The 20346-nt window shown below is 43.5% G+C and overlaps 2 protein-coding genes across 2 annotated transcripts in view; one reads left to right on the forward strand and one right to left on the reverse strand.

Moving 5' to 3' along the window:
- Positions 1-549: 549 nt before the first annotated feature.
- spartin overlaps positions 550-20346 on the forward strand; it is a 230757-nt gene continuing 210960 nt past the window's right edge. Inside the window, exon 1 of the mRNA XM_068360865.1 lies at positions 550-735. The gene's annotated coding sequence lies outside the window, so the exon portion shown is untranslated. The remainder of the gene's footprint in view (positions 736-20346) is intronic.
- LOC137629038 (L-threonine 3-dehydrogenase-like) overlaps positions 5660-20346 on the reverse strand; it is a 34203-nt gene continuing 19516 nt past the window's right edge. The window contains exons 6-10 of the mRNA XM_068360305.1: positions 9317-9424; positions 9089-9180; positions 8875-8988; positions 8262-8371; positions 5660-5844 (exon numbers count right to left, since the gene is read on the reverse strand). Coding sequence (XP_068216406.1) covers positions 5682-5844; positions 8262-8371; positions 8875-8988; positions 9089-9180; positions 9317-9424 — 587 coding nt within the window. The 3' untranslated portion in view covers positions 5660-5681. The remainder of the gene's footprint in view (positions 5845-8261; positions 8372-8874; positions 8989-9088; positions 9181-9316; positions 9425-20346) is intronic.

A 20346-nucleotide genomic window follows, 5' to 3' on the forward strand; every position in this document is an offset into this window, starting at 1 on the left:
ACACAGGCCCTTGGACACCTTTTCTACAGGCCCTATTGCTGCTGCACAACAAATAGTCTAACTAACCTCTTATGGGATAAGTAACTGATCTTATCCCAGACATTTATTATTATCTGCATTATCAGGGTATATAATGAGTATAAAGGTGAATGGCAATCTTGATCGGACTTGAAGCCCTCACTTGAAATCTCCCTAATGTAAGAATACCTTGTTTTTGTTTTGTGTATTGGTTGATGTATTGATGCTATACTGAATATATTAATATGAAATATTTGATTTTCATATCACTTCACCCTGACAAAGCTCTCGAGAATGGAACAGAAGGCCCTGCCTCGTACGAGCCGGTTACACTGTTCACAAATAAGGCCCTTTGATCTCTTGCTATTACTGTAGTAATTATATATTGATAGATAAGGGCAGGCCCTCTACCTTCACCGAAACTTCTTCCCACCCAAGAGGATTTGCAGCGCTTTGTGCCTGTGTTCTAGAAGTGTGCCCACAACAACTCTGTATTGTTGTGGGGAGAGCAACGAGGAACCTAGAATATAAACCAATTTAACCAAAACTTCAAAGTTGAGAGAGAGGTAGTTTCAAATTGTCATTTCTTGTTACCGGAAAAAATTTTAAGTTTTGCACTTATCTATTGGTTGATAAAGTGTGATAAGTGTTTTCAAATGCGCTTTGCCGAGTTAGCAGTTAGGAACCAGAGAGAAAATACAGGAACCTGATCCAAAGGTACGTACGATTGTTTGATTACTAGGTCAGGTTTCTTTTACTCCAGTTTTTATCATTAGATATTTGTTTCATAGGTTCCGTTTTGTTTCCTTATAACAATAGGGCACTGTGGCTTTATATATATATATATATATATATATATATATATATATATATATATATATATATATACATATACTGTGTATACCATATAATAGTATGGCACTGTGGGTATATACTGTATAGGCCTTTATATATATATATATATATATATATATATATATATATATATATATATATATATATATATATATATATATATATTACAGGTGTATGTGACATCTTATAATTTTTTTTGATAGTTAAGAGTAGGGTAGGGTAGGCAGGTCAGGATAATAGGTTCAATTATAGAACAGTGCAATATTTGTTAAGACATTGGAACTCACATAATTGAATAGATCTTTGCAAATACATTAAGGTTAAGGAAGAAACGTGTTCGTGTTTTTGATATATTTAGTCAGATCATTGGAAATGGAAGTGAGGTCCATGTTCGAACAGATACTGGAGCACGAAGCTATAAATCACCCCTTTGTTATGTGTATTCACCCCTTTGTTAAGTTTGTATAATTGATAATTAATGCCGAAATACTAGCTCACGGGGCTAATGCGTGTAGCGGAACATGTTCCTCTTGCCAGAACATAGGAGCAAAGAGGTAGTGTTTAATCATGAACGAAGCGAACAGCAGAGCAAAAGCCAGTAAATCATTACCGTAATTAATTAAGGAAGAATATGGAGTAAATTGAACACTGCTACAAACGACTTCATAATAAGTGAGATGGAAAATTTCTGATTTTTGTGTCCGTAAGTCCTGGTAAACAAAATTTACATTTGTTTTAGTGTTTCATTACTATTACTTGGTTTTGGTTTTGGTTATGGTATAACTTTTATTTATTACGATGACTGGTGGAAACAACGAAGTTTAGAAAAGTTAATTTACGGTAAATATCAATCCAATTAGATTACTGTATACAATATTTTTAAGGTGTTTCGAGTGTAATTGATGACGATACCTAGCGCAAAACTATAGCTTTTCACTTATGGTATTCGACCCACCATGAATAAAAGACTATTGATTTCTGCAAGAAATCATTATAAAAAATACATTAAGTAACTAGTCTTCTTTGCTATAAACGGTTTATTGGATCCTATAATTTTACTGGATAATGTACAGTAGTGTAGGTTAGATTTGGACGTTTTTAATAATTTTTTTTAACCTAGACCCGGCTACTGTACCTGCAAATGATTTTATCCCAGAGCTATTTCCCCTGGCCGGATTCTGTCACTTCCTTAGATCCTATAACTTGCTGTAGATGGCATTTTGCTCAGGTGATGGCTGGAAACAGTCATTTTGAAATGGCTCAGTGGGATCCTGCTTTACCAGACCCAAGAGCAGTTTTTCTTATTCAATCAGGGCAATAATTAAGATAGGCAATGCAAGAAATTTTAGTGCATCAACCCTTGGTTTTAGCTTTCCAGACAGAAGCAACGGAATGATTAATTAGAAGAAAATTAGATGAAATTTCCATTTTCTGTGTGAATGGTTTCTTAGTCCACTGATCTACAAAGATGCCACTCAATACTACCTTATTATATCAAAAAGATATGGCCTAACCTAAATCACCACCACATAACCTTACCTATGTTTGTGTGCCCTTAGCCCTGTGACCTCTAATTTTCTTCTTCATATCAAGTTTAGTTGGCGGGTGTGTCCATTGTTCTACAAACTTCAAATCTTGGTTTTTAATGTAGGCATCTCTGATCATCAATGATTTCCCTCCAGCTTTTATAAAATGTTTATGTGGAATCCCAAGGGGAGACCAAAGATTTTGGGTTGGAAATCCAAAAAAGCTAGACTAAATAGGTAAATTTTCATAGTAGCCTACAGTATAATACAGTAACCCTAACAGAGAAAGTACAAGATTTTTCTGGTGTATTTGAAGGCAATTTTTACAGTTCTGATGATGATATTTGTCAGAAACCAGCATTTTTCAAGTTATAAGAAATAAAACTATGAGAGATTACTGTAGTGCCTTATGTGGATGAGATCATGATGAGGGGTAGACGGAGATAGTTTGGTCACGCTCTTTACTCTCCCTAGGAGAGATTAGTTCACCAAACATTTAGCTGGGCTCCAAAAGGTACTAGAAGAGTTGGAAAACGAAGGCCTACATGGCTAAGTACTATGAAGCATGAAGTAGGAGATGATGAATGGAGAAGTATTTATTTAAAAGCTCAAGATAGAGACAACTGGTGAAATCTAACCGAGGCCCTTCGTGTCAATAGGCGTAGGAGGAGATCATGATGATGATGAAGGAAAACAGTCTAAGAGGTACAACATAACCTAAGGTTTCCCTCCTGAGCGAAGGCGACTACGGTCCCCATGTAACAACTCCCCATTCTCCATGACCCTACCTTATTCTAAAATAGGTTATATTCCTGTGTTGACTTCCCAGTTTTCTTCCCGTGTGAAGTATGGACTGTTCCTACATGAATAGAAACCGGTAGTTTTTAATAGGAGTTTGATTTCAGTGGTGCTAGTAGCTGGTGGATGGCGGATAAGCTCCTCCTATCCAACAGGTCAGTAAGTAGACGGTTTGTGTTTGGCCTCAGAGCAGTACTGTACACACTTTTCTGGTTGTTGCAATCTGTTCTTTTTCTTTGTTGTGATGGATGCTTTCTAGTAAGTTTGGTAGCAACTGTGGCAGTTTTATGAGTAGGCACCCTGAGGATCAGCATCTACATTGTGCTTTCTTCCTACGCATACGGTAATATAAACGATCATTCAAACTTCTAACAAGGGAGTAGTAGTAGGGCCTATCTAGCAGTGTGGCGGATAGGCTCCCTCCAACCCCCCCAGGTAGTGTAACCTTCACTTTGACTTTGGCCACCAGAAATTACTGACATACTGCTCAGTGTACTCATACTTATGTCTTCGCGGATTCAGTCATTCGTAATATAGAGAAACGTATCATCTGTTAAATGAAAAATCACTTATTCACGGATTTGTGATAAGGTTTCCCGTGGCCTGACCATTTCAAACCGACCGTGCTCCTTTGCACCCGGCATGTTTCGTGCTGTTTTGTTGTTACTGTATGTACAATATTACATGTAGTGTACACATAAGTGCGATGATAACTCATGTTATGCCTACCTTAGTCTTCCTGTGTACATAGTACATGCGTCTACATGTACTGTACACTTATTGAAATGTGTTTATTCATTAACACAATACGTATACTGTGATAGAAACCAAGTATAAACATTATTAATCAGTACATTGGATTACTTAGTGTTTTAGTTGACCGCACATAGGCAATGGGCAGCGAGTTGGTAGGTTAAGAGTTAACCCATCTTAGGGAAGCAAGTATTCGTGGATTCTTGCTTTTCTCACGTGTCTCTGCGAATAAGTACCATAATACGTTCTCACCTTGTGTGCAAAGCGAAATGTTACCTATAGGAAATGTGCCCTTCCCTAAAAATCTGTATCAGTATTTCAGTTCATGTACATTATTCACTGCTCTTGCTGGATTCAATGTGAATGGACACCTCTCACCTATTCTTCGGTGACTTTTTGGTCACAGAACTGGCATCTGCTTCATTCCATCATTCCCAGTACATGATACTACTGAGAAAGGAACCTTTGATTGTTTTTATGGCTTGTATGGTCTACGAGATATTTCATTCATGAGCATTAAGTTTTCCTCTGGCTTTTTCACTCCCTGTTTCATCTTCACAGGAACGTTCTGATTGTGTTCTCTCCTGGCAAGACAAGTCTCCTTTGGATTTTTCTTTACAATCATAATTTTCTTTATGATTTGCCATATACAGTACTGTGATTGTGAACCTTACGATTGGAAGCCGGTATTGGGAGTCATATGATCTGCAGCTGAGATTGGAACTTACTAGATTGATAGCCATAAGCGAGAATCATTCAACCAGGAACTGAAACTCATTCTTCAGGTGATAGTTAGTTACCTTAAAGATACCAGGTAACTCATTTACAAATTTCTGTTACCTGTTCCTACCGGCCCCTAAGAGGAGAAAGACGATGTCACCAAAGTATAGAACGACTGATCTGGCCGAGTCTTGTGAGACTTCACCCAATTCCTCTGCATTGTTTCGTGGGAGGAGCAATGCTGCACCAAAGCCAGTCCCTGAAAGAGGTTTTCAGTAAGAGATAAGAGAACGCACGCTATTACTACCGGTGATTGGTTTTAGGCGAGACTGAGCACAAGCCCTTCTGGTGAAGATCACTCAAAATGCCATTCCAGTCTGCTTGAGATTTTATGTAAATCTTACATGAGTAAGAAACATCTGGGACAGTCTGTTCATTCTTCACTACTGATGAAATCAAGGCATGACCAGATGTCTCAACCGGAGAACAAATCTTACTTGTTATAATACCAAGATACATGTGCACCTATGTGTATTTTCATTTTGTAACTGTAATGATGATACCATAATCCATTTTTATTTACCCTTTCAAACTTCCTAGCCTGCAACCTCTTTCCCTTATATGCTAACACCAGAACATTATTTTGTATTGATCCACTAACCATAGTGCCTAAAACAACTGAGAATATTTTCGTCACGTTATTTGAACGAAAGGATTAGCAAGATAAATGAAACTTGGAAGAAAAGATACTTATCTTCTGCCAAGTGGAATGATGAGTGTAGATATTATTTAATTTAAAGCTTATAAATAACATAGTTTTCATGTCTAATAAGAATGATTTAATTCCGCATACCAGTTTAAATGGAATGCTATTTTGAAGAATGAAATGGCCATGAACATGACATTGTAGAAACCTTCAAGAAAAAGGATTATATCCTTAGTCATTATCAATATAACATAAAAACAGGAAAAGAGAAAGACTATTATTTCATTGATCACTTGTGGATTTATTTAGTTCTGTGGATCCAGAATGATTTTACAGGCTTTACCTCCAATAAGATCCTGAAAAGCATGTTCATACTGTGTCATTTTCATCTCATGAGATATCACTGGATCAACTTTCACGAGACCATCTGCGATAAGTTTTTCACACTCTTTCCAAGTATGGAAGATCCTGTAAAAAAAGAATGCAAAAGCTTTTTATTAGCAATTAAAAGAGAGTTTAATAAAATAAAGAAGAACTAGGTAATAAAGTAGTTTCTAAAATATTGACTTGCAGGTTAACCGATAATGTCTGTAACAGGATCACTTACCTGGTGAGTAATTTGAATGGATTAAGAATAAAGGTAAAGAATATTGATGAAAGAACTAACAATACCTTTTTTACGGATACTGCAGCAACTATTGAAAAATCTTTAGCAACTTTTAGATGACATCTTTGAGGTGAAACAGATTATAGAATATATCAATTGTAAACACTGCACTGTCCATCACAGCATTTTTCATGTTGATGGATGAGTGAGGGTCTTATGGATTAAAAAATCCTCTAAAATGTCTCTGCATTTATGATTGTTTTTATTCTTGTTTCTCTGAAGTTAAATTAGCCTCTTGGCTATTACAGTAGTAACATGGTGGCAGATCGATCCCAGCCCGGGACCATGAGTTTAAGCTGTTTACTGGGGAGGCCACTACTGTGCTTGGACACCACAGTGGGGGTGGGGCTTGCCCGGCTGATGGTCCGGTGAGCATCTATTCTGATGAAGCTGGAACTGAAATCAGACACCTTTAACTTTTAAACTGACAATGGTAGTTTATTTTTTCTGCCCAATAAAATTAAGACACACTTACTTGATCTTGATGCTTATGGAAGTTTGTAAACTAAATTAGTATCTCTCCTTTGTTTTTAATAAAGCAGCTGAATTTTTAGCTACCAAATTGTCTTAGAGGTTACATTTGCACTTGTTAGAGAATAGGTAATCTTACTCCATTGGGTTAATTGGATTGTATCTATAGAGCCATGTCAATTACTATCCAATTTCCTTAATCTCATCTTATTAAAAGGTTTTGAACACCTGTTGCCAAAATGTCTGATATGCTGAAAGTAATCATGTTTCTTAGTTTTTCTGTTGCAAGAACATTGGGGCTATACTGTAGATACTCTTCTTACAATCTCCATTGTTGTGCATAAATTGTTTGATAGTCATGAAGTTTGCATTATTAGTCTTGACTTTTTTTATATGATTGGACTTGACTTTTCAAACCTAAGCAGATGAGAGTCAGTGGGTCATTTATAAGAATTACCAAACTCTTGACCTACAGATTACAGAGAGCATATGCTGATGAACTACAGGAAATCAGTGTCCATTGTTCTTCAAGGCAGTGTTCATGGCCTGTTACTTTTAATTTTATATATGCATGATAAGTAGTTTTGCCTTGAAAACAAGCTTTTTGCAGATGCAGTTGATGCTACTGTCTTTGCATCAACTCCATCTCTAAACGTTGACCTGTGGTAGCTGAGATCTAGATGAAATTAGTGTATGGTAAAAATCATAGGGCATTTAGTTAAACTAAAAAATGATAAGTATGATTGTATGTTGGTCAATTGTAATAGATACCCCTTACTTAGATATTTTCATTAACAATATTTCTTTGACTAATTGCAGCTTATCCAAAAATGATAGGGGATTCTTGATTCCAAATTTGATGATAAAAAACATATCCCATTTTCATCTTTGATTTGTATAGTAAGGAAGTCTTTCAGATTTTTTTGGAGATTTACCCATCATGTGGTTATGTCTCAAATGATTTATTCTGTTCTATCTAATTTCCAACAGTTGACTCATCTTAGCTTGTTGGATGAAAACTTGCATTCCTTTTTGTTCATCATCCTTGGTCTGGATATTCATCTCAGGCCCCTTTCGTTCAATTACCTGTTTAAGCTATTTAATAATTTTAGCTATCCTTTACATTAGCATCTTCTCAAACTATACCGTCCTCTATATAATACAAGGTGTGCATTTAATTCCAACATTCGTGTGTTTTTTAAAAGGTTTAGTATTGCATAATATTCTTGGAGTTTCATTCCGGCTCTGACCAAATTTTAGAATGATGGTCCCTATCATATAGTCGAATCTGTTGAACTTCAGTTGTTCGACCTTAGTGTAAGTGTTTTTCTGTTGAAAATGTTTACATAAGTTTCATTTCATAGCTTGTGTCACTTATCTGGTAAATTAAGTTTTTTATTTTAACCTGTTCTATTATTTTCTCTCATTTCTCTTTTCAATTTATTCATTATTTTTTATTTCTTTTCTACACGGGTACTTTCCTTTTTGGGATCCCTATAGCATTCTGCTTTGCCACCTTGGCTTGCAGCTTGGCTTTTGATGATAATGATAATAATAATGATTATTATGGTAATAATGATAACAACAACAACAATAATAATAGTAATAATGATAATCATCCTCATCCTTTTGTTTTGTTTCTTAAATGATACTTTCCATTTCACTGTATATGATTCACATAAGAAAGCCATCTTTTAAAAACAAATTGAATTTATTGGAGAAACGAATTTAAACTTAGAAGCAATACCTTCTTCCATGTACAGTCTTCAGCGTAAGGGACTTGAAGATTACATCGGTGAGAACATTTTCTACATGTAGTGGTTCTTTCGGCAGACCAATTAATCCTATCTGCCCTCCCTGTACAAAATTAATGCAATTCTGTGATATTATTTCATTTTCTAATTAGGAAATATTAGCATGACAGCAAAGTGGCAAATGATTGATATTAGAATTGTATGCCCCCCAATATTCACATTCTATTGGCATAACAACAAAGTAGCAAATGATTGATATTAGAATTGTATGACCGCCAATCTTTACATTCTATTGGCATAACAACAAAGTGGCAAATGATTGATATTAGAATTGTATGGCCCCCAATCTTTACATTCTATTGGCATAACAACAAAGTGGCAAATGATTGTTGGCATAACAATAGTGACAAATGATTGATATTAGAATTGTATGGCCCCCAATCTTTACATTCTATTGGCATAACAACAAAGTGGCAAATGATTGATATTAAAATTGTATGCCCCCCCCAATCTTTAAATTCTATTGGCATAACAACAGAGTGGCAAATGATTGATACTAGAATTGCATGCCTCACCAATATTTACATAAACATGAATGTTTCTAACCTTTCTAAGCCAGCTAAAGGACCTGTTAAGAAGTGAAGCTGCTCCGCTTGCTTCTACGATGCGCCCGATTCCATTACCATCTGTGTGACCCATTACGCGTTCTCCGATGTCCTCCTAAAAGGGAAATCTGAAGTCATATGAACCCCTATAAATTATAATCAGAAATATTCATTCTCTCAAGAAAAAAAAAAAAAAAAAGGATTTATATCCCTACCTTGAGTCCATTAATTGTGTCAGTAGCACCCATTATCTTTGCCAGTTCCAATCGTCCAGGGTCAATGTCGACTGCAAACACTTCACGAGCACCTTCACATAAAGTTTTGTACATTGAGAATTCATTAACATGTGCTTGTGCAGTAAGTACATATTCCTTCTTCAAATATTCAAACTAATCTTAAATAGGTATGTTTGAAATAAAACCAAATTTAAGAACCATATTTACCTAGAGCCTTAGCTATAGCAATAGAAAATAATCCCACTGGTCCACATCCAAGCACCAACACGTTTTCTCCTTTGACGTCAATGCTCTCCACTGCATTGTGTGCTACACCTGATATACAAAAGACAAAATTAAAACCCAGTTTCTTAGTATAGAATTAAAAAGTCTAGTAAACAAAATAAAAAGATAGGTTAATTATGTCTAGTTATTAAATCTCCCGATTTCAGTAAAGGTTTAAAGGCCGCTCATGAGTGGAAGAGGCAATGGACATTGACATTGCCCTAGCAAGCATAACAATGCCCTAGACACTGACCAAATATTATATATGATTAGCACCCAAGACCCCACTCCACTCAAGCTAGGACCAGGCATTGGCTGCTGAGAACCCAGCAGGTGCACTTATATGCTCCCTCAAACCCCCCATACTTAGTTCACAAGGATGGTGAGGATGCAGACACTAAAGGAACTTTGTTCCGTAACCGAAATACAAACCACGCTATTTACACAGGGTTTACCTTTTAGCGCAGCTGAAATGGCGAGCCATTAGAATTTAACGAGGGTGTAATACCCCCGCGCTAGTTAGCGGGGGGGGGGGGTAGGGGAGTGGTAGCTAGCTACCCCTCCCCTCCCTCACACACAGATGAATGCCCACTTTCACTTTTGGCTCGGACTGTGACAGTCGTCTCTGTCTTGGTCCTCTCTTGGCAGCCATTGTTTGTTTTGTCTTTACTTAATCGCTTACTTTTCATTTACTCAATATATATGTAAACATGTTTTCATGTTTGTATACATATTTGAGTATAGAAATCAGTAAGTTTCCTTTTCAGATTTGTGTGTGTAGTGTACTTATCTACGTGGTGTCCTCGGCAGTTGGCCGCCACGGCGTTATGGGTGGCGATCGAGTTTGACTTATGTCTTTCTCTCTCTCTCTTTCTCTTGAGGTCGTTCACCCTTTTACTACGTGTTACTACGCCCTTGTAGCTTCCTTTCCGTGTGGGGGTGTTGCTACGCCGTACGTTTGTCTCAATTAGTTTATGAATCTAATTGTATTTGTTGATTTTTCAGCTTTGTAGAACGATTCCTTTCGGGGTTTTCGTTCTTTCTTTAGTGTTCATTCATTTTTAAATTACCTAATTACATAGTTACATAATTACAATTGTTATAATTCTGTTTTGGTTACAGCTCTCCTTCCGTGAGTGTAAGTGGTTGTGAGGGCACGTGCCTGTTGTGTAATTCTTGTTTCCTTTCCCTCGGGATTCCTCTTCGGAGCCTTCCCAGGGGAATGAATGTGTACTAATGTGTTTTTGTTTTATTTTTTTACAGTTACCGATCTAGTTCGTTTCTGTAATATGGCAACGGTGTGAGCTGTCTTGTTGAGTCCTGGGGATTCGGCTGTTGCTGCCTCCCCCCTTGTGTTTTCGTCAGGGGCGTGTCTCCTTCTACTGGAAGTACTCCCGTGACGACGGACAGCTCTCCAGTTCATTTTAGAACTCTCAGGAGGCTTGCCTCCTTGGGCAGGTAACTTTCCTTCCGAGGGAAGTTTTTCCTGTCCAGGCTTGAGTTTTTCCCCTTATGGAGGGTTCTCCTCTTGCCTTTTTTTCGTGCGACTATGCTCTTGGTGCTGAGCGGTCACACCTGCAGTTTCGCTCAAGGGGCTGGGCAACTGCAGGAGCTCCTCTTCGGAGGATTGCTCCTTTTAGGTCACTGCTTACCAGTCTCTTCTACGAAGTGTTTCTCTTTCGTTCGCGAGAGAGTACACTCATAGAGACTCCTCTTCGGAGGTTTCTTCTGTTGCTGTTGGCCTCACTCGCCGTAAGGCCCACCGTCCGCCTCGTCGTAAGGGCCTCTCATCTCCCTATAAGGGTGCTTGAGGCGCCTTTTTGAATCTCCGTTTGCAGCCTACAACTCCTTTTTCTCGATCTTCCGCCTTGGTGCAAATGGACAGCAGTCTGATCTCGTCTTCCGACGGGCAACGGTCTTCCCGACGGACAACGGTCTTCCCGACGGACAGCGGTCTTCCGACGGACATCAGTCTCCCGGCGGACAACGATCCCTTCGGGGCAAAGGGTTGCTTCCCACGGGGGTTTCCCTGCGCGCCCTTCTGCTGTGTTCTCTCCTGCTCCTGCTCAGTGTTAACGCACAGGCGCTCTTCTGCTCATCAGCGCTCTCCTGTTCGTCAGCGCTTTCATGATGATCATCCCTGCTGTTCCTGTTACGCGCCCACGTTCGCCCTCGCGATCTAGAACTTCGGTTCAGGTCGGGGTCAAGGACTCTTCTTCTATACGCAGGCTTCCACGCGTAGTCTTCTGCTCGTCAGCGATCATCAGCTCGCCAGCGATCATCAGCTCGCCAGCGATCACCTGTCTCTCGGCGATCTCCGGATCGCCCGCGTGTGTTACAGCCGGCACGCCAACGTTCTCCAACTCTTCTGAAGGAACATGGTTCGCCAGCTACTAGCTCACCTGCGCATGCTGATCGCCATTGCGCGACCCTCAACTGCGGATGCTGATCGCCATCGCGCGACCCTCAACTGCGGATGCTGATCGCCATCGCGCGACCCTCAACTGCGGATGCGGATGCTGATCGCCATCGCGCGACCCTCAACTGCGGATGCTGATCGCCATCGCGCGACCCTCAACTGCGGATGCTGATCGCCATCGCGCGACCCTCAACTGCGGATGCTGATCGCCATCGCGCGACCCTCAACTGCGGATGCTGATCGCCATCGCGCGACCCTCAACTGCGGATGCTGATCGCCATCGCGCGACCCTCAACTGCGGATGCTGATCGCCATCGCGCGACCCTCAACTGCGGATGCTGATCGCCATCGCGCGACCCTCAACTGCGGATGCTGATCGCCATCGCGCAACCGCACACCTGCGGATGCTGATCACCATCGCGCGACCCTGCGCATGCGGATAGCCATCGCGCGATCGCCCACCTGCAGAGGCTGCTCGCCATCGCGCGACCGCCCATCTGCGCATGCTGATCACCATCGCGCGATCGCCCTCCTGCACATGCTGCTCGCGATCGCTCACCTTCGCATATTGCTCGCCAACGCACGATCGCTCACCTGCGCATGCTGCTCGACCATCGCGTCGGCATAACACAACGCGCCATCGCCAACCTGTGCGTTAGCGCTCACCAGCTCACCACCGATCGCTTGTTGATCCATATCGCCAGCGGTCTTCCTCGCCCACGCGGCAGCGCGTTTCCTCGCCATCGCGCTAACGCTTGCGTTCGCCGCCTCGGACTCGCGCTCATCCACCTGCCCACCCTCACGACCGCTCGCCTGCGCGCCCGCGCGACCTCTCGCCTGCGCGACCGCTCGCCTGCGCGACCGCTCGCCCGCGCGACCGCTCGCCTGTGCGCCCGCGCGACCATTCGCCTGCGCGCCCACACGCCCACGTGCCTGCACGTCTATGCTCATGCGCGTCCGCGCCCATGCTCTCCAATGTTCGCCCACGCGCGAACCAACGGTTTTCCATCACGCGGACGGATGGTGTTCCGTCGCGCGAACCTACAGTGTTTCTTCGCACAAACGTCGGCTTATTTCTTGCAGTATCCATTGCTCGTCTATGGGTTATCGCTCGCCGACCACCAGCTCTCGCCCTTCCTACCACGCTCGCCCTCCCTACCACGCTCGCCCTCCCTACCACGCTCGCCCTCCTTCTGCGCTCCTTCGCTCACCTTCGTTTGCGTTACCGCGCATGGGCGCTTCCACGTTCGCCCACGCGAAAATCTTTGAATTACAGTCGCGCGAGCTCCAGGGCGATTGCGACCACGATTCCCAATGGGGTTTTCGCAGCATGGCCAGCCTGGCGAGTTCTTCTGGAGCGTATTTCCAGAACACGGCCTCACCCCGTAAACGCAGAGCATGGCACTTGCAAGAATAGGAGAAACTTAAGGGAGATCTGAGCAACACTCCTCTTTCCTGAACCTGGTTAGCCCTTCCCCGTCATTCCCTGGAAGGATTTTTGGCGGGGGGGCTTTCCGTTCGAGTTTTCTCCATCGGACAAGGGGTGACTGCTTACCCCTTCCTCTGGGAGCTTACCAGGTTCTTTCCCTCCTCGGTTACGGCCCGAGGTTTGGTTCAAGGAAGCTACAGGAAGAGCATGGGTACTTTCCTCCTCTCGAGCTCAGGCACCTTGGCCTTTCGTCGTTAAGTATCTGACTTGCGGACAAGCTCGATGTTGTACCATCTGGACGCGCTGACTGAGGGCTTCCTTCGGGTGTCTCATCTGTGGAGGTCGACGATCTCAGACACCCTTCCATCCTTGAGAAGAGTTTGTTTGTGCCCAAGGACAGAGACTTAGACAGCGGCTGTGCGGAGGAAATCGACTTCCGTTTTCACTCCTCCAAGGCGCTTTCTTCCAGACTCTGCAGGGCTCCAGCGCCCTTTTTTTTCAATCACGTCGGCCTAAGTTATCGGCTACGACAACTGGGACAAGGTGTCCAATTGCAGTTTCCTCCTGTCAGGAACACATGGCACGGGAGACTCCCCCGGGGGGGCATAGTCCTAAAAGGAGTTCACGAACTCTAGGATTGCAGGTTTTTCTCTGGGAGGATGCTTAAGGTTACTCATCCGAATGACAGCTTCCCGATGCCCATTCCCGCACAATCTCTGTGATCAGCCAAGGATATCACGCCTGCCGTCTCTGTCAGCGAATTCAGTGTCTCTGAACCTCTATGCCATAGCGTCAGCAGAGTTGCCCGGTTGGGCAGAATGATCCATACCTTAGGCGAAGGTCTTCCTTAGGATCATCGACGGCTTCACCCCCGGCCTCCTCAGTCGATCCTTTCTTGTAAGAAAGGATCTGAGAGGGGATGTCCTTAGTCGACCTCTCAGCCCTGATCAAGTTTGTCGAACAAACTTCGGCCAGCGTAGACCAGCAGAATCGATCAGACTGGTAACGAGGCGACAGGACTCCTTAAACCCTGGATCGGAAGGACGGGTACTTTCAGTTTCCATTCCATCCATCTTCCAGGGTGCTCGTCGAATTCAGCCTAGACTGCAAGTATTCCTGCTTATGATGCAGTGTGGCTATCCCGCCGTGGCTTAGCAGGTTTGTTTCCCCAGAGAACTCTCCCTGCCTTCCTCTTGGCCGCTCAGGTGCAGGCTTCCGCCTCCTCTGCTGTTTGGAGGGCTGGTCAACTCCGGTAGGCTCGGGTTCGACCTTCTTCAGCGCCGGGACAGGCTTCCGGATGCTTACCATGAGTGTGGGCTCATGGTATTTTGCTTGGAGCCTTCTCTTCCTTTGCCTCAACATCTGGAGTATCTGGCCATGATATTGAGTCAACGGCCTTACCACGTTGGAAACCCCGCTTCTCGTCCGTCCAGCGAGGTTAAGCAACGTCGGTACTTGGATGGGTGACCACCTGGGGACGCCAGCTTCTGTTACCACATCCTCCGAGCCTTCCTTTCGGTTGACTGTGGCAAGACTGAGGAGAGTCGCAGTACCTGTTCTCAGTCAAGCAGAGCTTTCAGCCCTACCTTGGAACGTTTCCTAGTTCTCCTTTCCTCATTGACCCGTCTATAGTCCGAACGGTCGCCTCAGGATAAGTTCCATGTGGGGCGATCCAAGTTCCGGTGGCTTCAGGCAATGTTTAACCGGACTTCCTGGCCCCTATGGGACCAGCGGAACTATTAGACCTGCAATGGGTGTTGACCTATGGAGCCTCTTGATGGTAGTGGATATTCTCGTCCTTTCCCCACATTCTTGATGCTGTTCTCGGACTCGTCAAAGGAAAGGGGGGGGGCATGTTCCGGTCCAGGCCTATGGTCAAGACCTGAAGGATACCTCTCCATCATTCAGGCAGGCTTAGGGGCCTTAGTCTGGCCCCTCTACAGATCCTACAGCTCCTGCCGAGTCGCCCCGCGCGCGTCGACTTCATGATTCTGGCGTATTCTAACCAGCAGGGGACGCATTTTCACACCTTCACATCTTGCAGTAGAGAAACCGGGATGATTGAGATTCTCTCAATACCACCATCGGCTCTCTCATTCCAGGCAGGGGAATGTTCTCTCAGACTATCCGAGCAGAGCCTCGTAGAGAGAGTGTACCTGGGGGTCTTTGACCTTGGGTAACCAGTAAGTACTGGTCTGGGGGACCTGATCGCGACAGCTTGGAACCTCAAGCTTCCGCTATTCTTCCCCCCAGTCTCAGACCCCGAGACTCTGGCAAGATGCATTCCGGTGATGGTGGGACAACTTCGACGCCTGCGTCTTCCCTCCCTTTTGTCTGTGGACAATGGGTCTCAACAAGACCAGGTTGTCTGTCAACCTTTCAATGGGAGAGCTCCACTGGGACTATGCGCAGAACGGTTTCTGGACCCTCTGCTTCCCCTGACGGAACTCCCGGGAGAGCTTCTCCCACGGCGCAGACTACTCAAGCAACCACACTGCGACATCTCTCCCGAACCGGGGCGTCGCTTCGGCTTCATGCCTGGAGACACTATGCCTCCTCCTCGAGAAGAGACAACCCGCTACAGTCGCGGTACGGAGGTCGCGTCATCTGCGATAGTCATCCACAGGGGTCTTCCAGGCAAAGTGAAGAGTCTTCGGTGGTTGGTGCCGTGGGAGATATACCTCTTCCCTTGAGGCCTCTTCTCCAGCAATAACGGTCTTATTGCCTTTCGGCGGGAGGAAACTCCTTTCCGCTCGCGGCAATGAAGCCTGTCGCTCAGCCTTTCCCTGACCTTCAGGCTTAAAGGAATAACTTTTTCCTGCCCGCTGGATCTATCCTCGCTCATGCGAAGCTACGATCGTCCCTGCCCTAGTCGGAGGAAGACCTCCAACTTGGAGCATGGCTCGGACTTTTAGTCCTTTAAGAGATCTTCTCAAGACCCTTTACGACAGGCCTCGGATTGTATTCCGCCTTGGGTCTCCTGCTCACTCTGGCCACGGCCAGTGTGTAAGCAATCTTCTTGGTCTCTTACGACTCCCCCCTTTCTAAGGAAGAGGGGAAGGCAACATTCAGGCTCGCTCCTGAGTTGTTGGCTAGACTCAGAATTCGGTCCGATTCATTCAAGATTTCGAGTCTCCATTCTGTATCTGATGTCCCAAGACCTTCTCTTTCTTGCCAGTAAAGGAATCGAGAGGTTAGCGCTGGGAACAGCTGCAGTTTGTCCTCAGTTGCAGCCGATTTGGGAGCACAAGGAGGACATGGGGGAGAGTCACCAATATACCTCTTCAGCCCGGACTCAAGGACATTCATCTCGACCTGTCTCCAGACCCTCCCCCGTCACGTCCCCCTACAGCACGATGTTGGATACATCGCAACGTCCCTCGCCTTCGAGTAATACTACTCTGTGACGCAGGTGCTACAAGCTGGAGTCTGGAAGCGTCTAATGACCTTTGCAGCCCGCTTCCTGCAGGGCGTGACCCACAGGAGTCTCGATACGTTTTCTATCGCTCTGTGGTGGCTACACAACAGCTGGTCTAACCTCAGGCTCCTCTTTGGACAGGTAGCAGAAGGTTGAGGGCATTGTTATCAGGTTTTAGTCTGCATGAACGAAAGAAGTATGTCTGGCCCTTACTTCTTTCTTCATCATCCCCTCTACGGGGAAGCAGCATCCTGGTCTCTGCATAGCTGACCTCGAACCTCTGCAGGTAAACCATGCTTCCTTGTGTTCCGAGTATGGAGTCAATACTGTCGCGTCCCCCATACCCTGACGAAGTGGTATTGGGAACGTCCTAACCCAGAGTTCCTTCTGGAACTCCAGGTCAACTGCCTAGGACGGGTCACACTTCTTCCTTCACACACAAGCTTACGTAGGCCACATGGTTCCTTGCGAAGCAAGGAACTTGTGAGGTGCAGGGACTCCTTTTCTCGAGTGCTACTCACTCGGATTCTGAGTCCCCGGGTAAAGCCAAAGCCAGTATGGCTGGGGACTTTCCACCCTACCTAAGGGGTAAGTCACCCTGTGTAAATAGCGTGGTTTGTATTTTGGTTACGGAACAAATGACAAATTCGAAGATAATTTGTATTTTTCCTAACCATACAAACCTTAGCTATTTACACACATTTGCCCGCCAGCCCTGTCCCCCAAGACAAGTCCTACCTCTAAGTGAAAGTGAGCATTCATCTGTGTGTGAGGGAGGGGAGGGGTAGCTAGCTACCACTCCCCTACCCCCCCGCTAACTAGCGCGGGGGTATTACACCCTCGTTAAATTCTAATGGCTCGCCATTTCAGCTGCGCTAAAAGGTAAACCCTGTGTAAATAGCTAAGGTTTGTATGGTTAGGAAAAATACAAATTATCTTCGAATTTGTCATATCGAGTTTGAGTGGGACTCGAACCCCAGTTTGACGATCAACAGTCAGGGCTGTTCCCCATAGGCCACCGCAACCATAAAGATCTTACAGCTGTACGTATATGATCTAAATCTCTGATACCTTTTGGATTTCTGGAATTAAATGCATGCTGTTATAAGAATACACACCGTCAGTTCATCTCAATTAATGCACTGCAAGGCATTGCTTATAGGTCTTTGTAGCATCCTTTTCACCTTTTGTCTGTTCTTGTTTTATAGCTTTCAAATGTGCATCAGGTAATGCTTTCTTTCTTCTGTCCTGCTATCCACCCTCTCGACCTTTAATTCATACAGCCACTCGCGATTTTCCACAAGTTGCTTATGGATTCCCTTGACCCAGTGTCATAACTTATGTCTCAGATTGAAAAAAATCCTATCTGATTCATGGGGCTTCTCATAATTTCCCTTCCATATACTTACCAGAGAGCCAAGGAGCATCGAATTGCTGCTGTCATACTATGGCCGGCCATACACTATCATGTACACCTGACAGGTACGCCTGTCAGGTATACCTGATAGTGTATGGCGGGAAAAACTCTCAGACGACTTGACAACTGATGAAAATTTGATCAGTTCTACCCGACAGGCGAGTAAACTTGATGTGTGTGTGGCAGTTTTATCAGGTGTACCTGAACAGGTCTCTCAGTTATTAACAATCATTTGATGTGGACAGTTTAAATTTTTTGGGGTTACAGTTTTGTAATTTTGATTTATTTTACAGTTGAGTTCCTTTAATCATGGGAGATATAAGTGACAGCAACTCGTTGTACACTGATTCATTCATGCGCAGAAAATTGTTATAAACCGATGGTTCATGTCTCAATTCACTAAGAAGATTGATATGGCTAAATTTATTTCTTCTTTGCAGCCATTCCTTACACCATTGTTTGCGTTTCTTCCGTCTGTTTTTACAATTCTCAAAAACTACAAATAATAAGGAGAGAAAGTACAACTCATCTTCTCGAGAATCTATGGCGAACTGACAAACTTGACAGGTATGCATGAAGAGCGTATGTGCTCCTCAAGTATCAGGTATACCTGACAGGCGTAACTGTTCAGGTGTACATGATAGTGTATGGCCGGCCTATGAGGAGAGCATTAGCACTACACTCAACTCGGGGGGGAAAACCGGCGAAGGAAAGGCATCTGGTTTTATATGGATTTTCCCACTGGTGCCACGTCTTCACAGATAACTGGCCTACTCTCTAACCCCTGCTGCTTAATCTCTGTCTTTCTTTTAGTCTCCATCTCTGATTCATCACCAATTCCCTCTGCTTACCCCTGCAAATACTCGGTTAGTCATATATTTGTGTTGCTGTTTTTATAACAAATATCATCTCAATTCCCTTTCATTCAGTATAATTTTCCCCTCCCCCTTACAGACCATCACTACACTACTCTTGCCCTTCTTCTACCCAAAGGACACTGCTTCTCTGAGCTTTCACTTCCTTATTGCTATAAGATCTCTGCCTATGGCATTGAAATCGAGCTCCCCCTCTAACTTGACTATTTTTTTATTTATCACGAGAATGCTGTTACTGTGTGTTCATGTGTGTGTATGTAGCGGCAACATCTGGCACATGCGTGTAGGAGGGCCCTCAATCACATCCCACGGTTAGAATGAAGGTGAACCTTTATACAGAAAACTCTTCGAATTTTACCTCGATGTTGTTGTGAAACAAAAGTTAGAATAATTTCAGATATAATTTCAGAAACACACCAATCTATATAGAAACAAAGACAAAGGGCAAGGTGTAGTAGGGTTGGAGAAAGAAGGCTAGCAGGGGATGTGTGGAGATGTGGCACAAGTGGGGAATACCATTTAAAACCAGGTGCCCTTTCCTATCAACCATTTTTCGCTGTGTTAAGTATAACAAAAACATCATCATCTCCCCCTACACCTATTGACGCAAAGGGCCTCTGTTAGATTTCGCCAATTGTCTCTATCTTGAGCTTTAAATTCAGTACTTCTCCATTCATCTACTTCATGCTTCATAGTCCTCAATCATGTAGGCCTGGGTCTTCCAACTCTTCTAGTGCCTTGTGAAGCCCAGTTAAACGTTTTATAAACTAATCTCTCTTGGGGAGTGTGAAGAGCATGCCTAAACCATCTCCATCTACCCTTTAACATGATTTCATCAACATAAGGCACTCGAGCAAGATGTAAACTGTCGGGATAAGAGGCTGCTTTTAGATTTCTTTCTGATGTCCCAAACAAACTCTTTGCAAGTCTGAGCAACTCATTTGTAGAATGACTACATGGTCATGACTGAATGGGACCACTTGGGTTTTTGTATAATGCATTGCTGGACCTTGAAGTGGAATCTCTGCTAGTAAGAGTTTATGTCATAAACTTTGAAGGCAGGATAAGTGTTCCTGATGCTTGTCCATCCAAATTTGTTTACAGTTCAATTGAAAATGAAAAAAAGTTGTGACTTAAAATTCATATATTAAACTATCATCAATGTGATTCTATTCTCTCCTACCTTTCAAGAAGGATATTGAATGATAGACAATTATGTAAAACCTACTTCTAGAAGGAGTGAGAGAGTTTGTTGTCCTCATTCAGTAAAGTCTCAAAATTAGTATATAATAAAGAGAACATTGAATTTAGCACTAGTTGACTAGGCATAATTTAGTTCCAAACTAGAATATTCCAATTTATTTAGTAAAGTAAAGAAATTCACAAGAAAACACACCTTGCAAGAAAAAAATATT

The sequence above is a fragment of the Palaemon carinicauda genome, chromosome 37 (assembly GCF_036898095.1).
Source record: "Palaemon carinicauda isolate YSFRI2023 chromosome 37, ASM3689809v2, whole genome shotgun sequence".
NCBI lineage: Eukaryota > Metazoa > Arthropoda > Malacostraca > Decapoda > Palaemonidae > Palaemon > Palaemon carinicauda.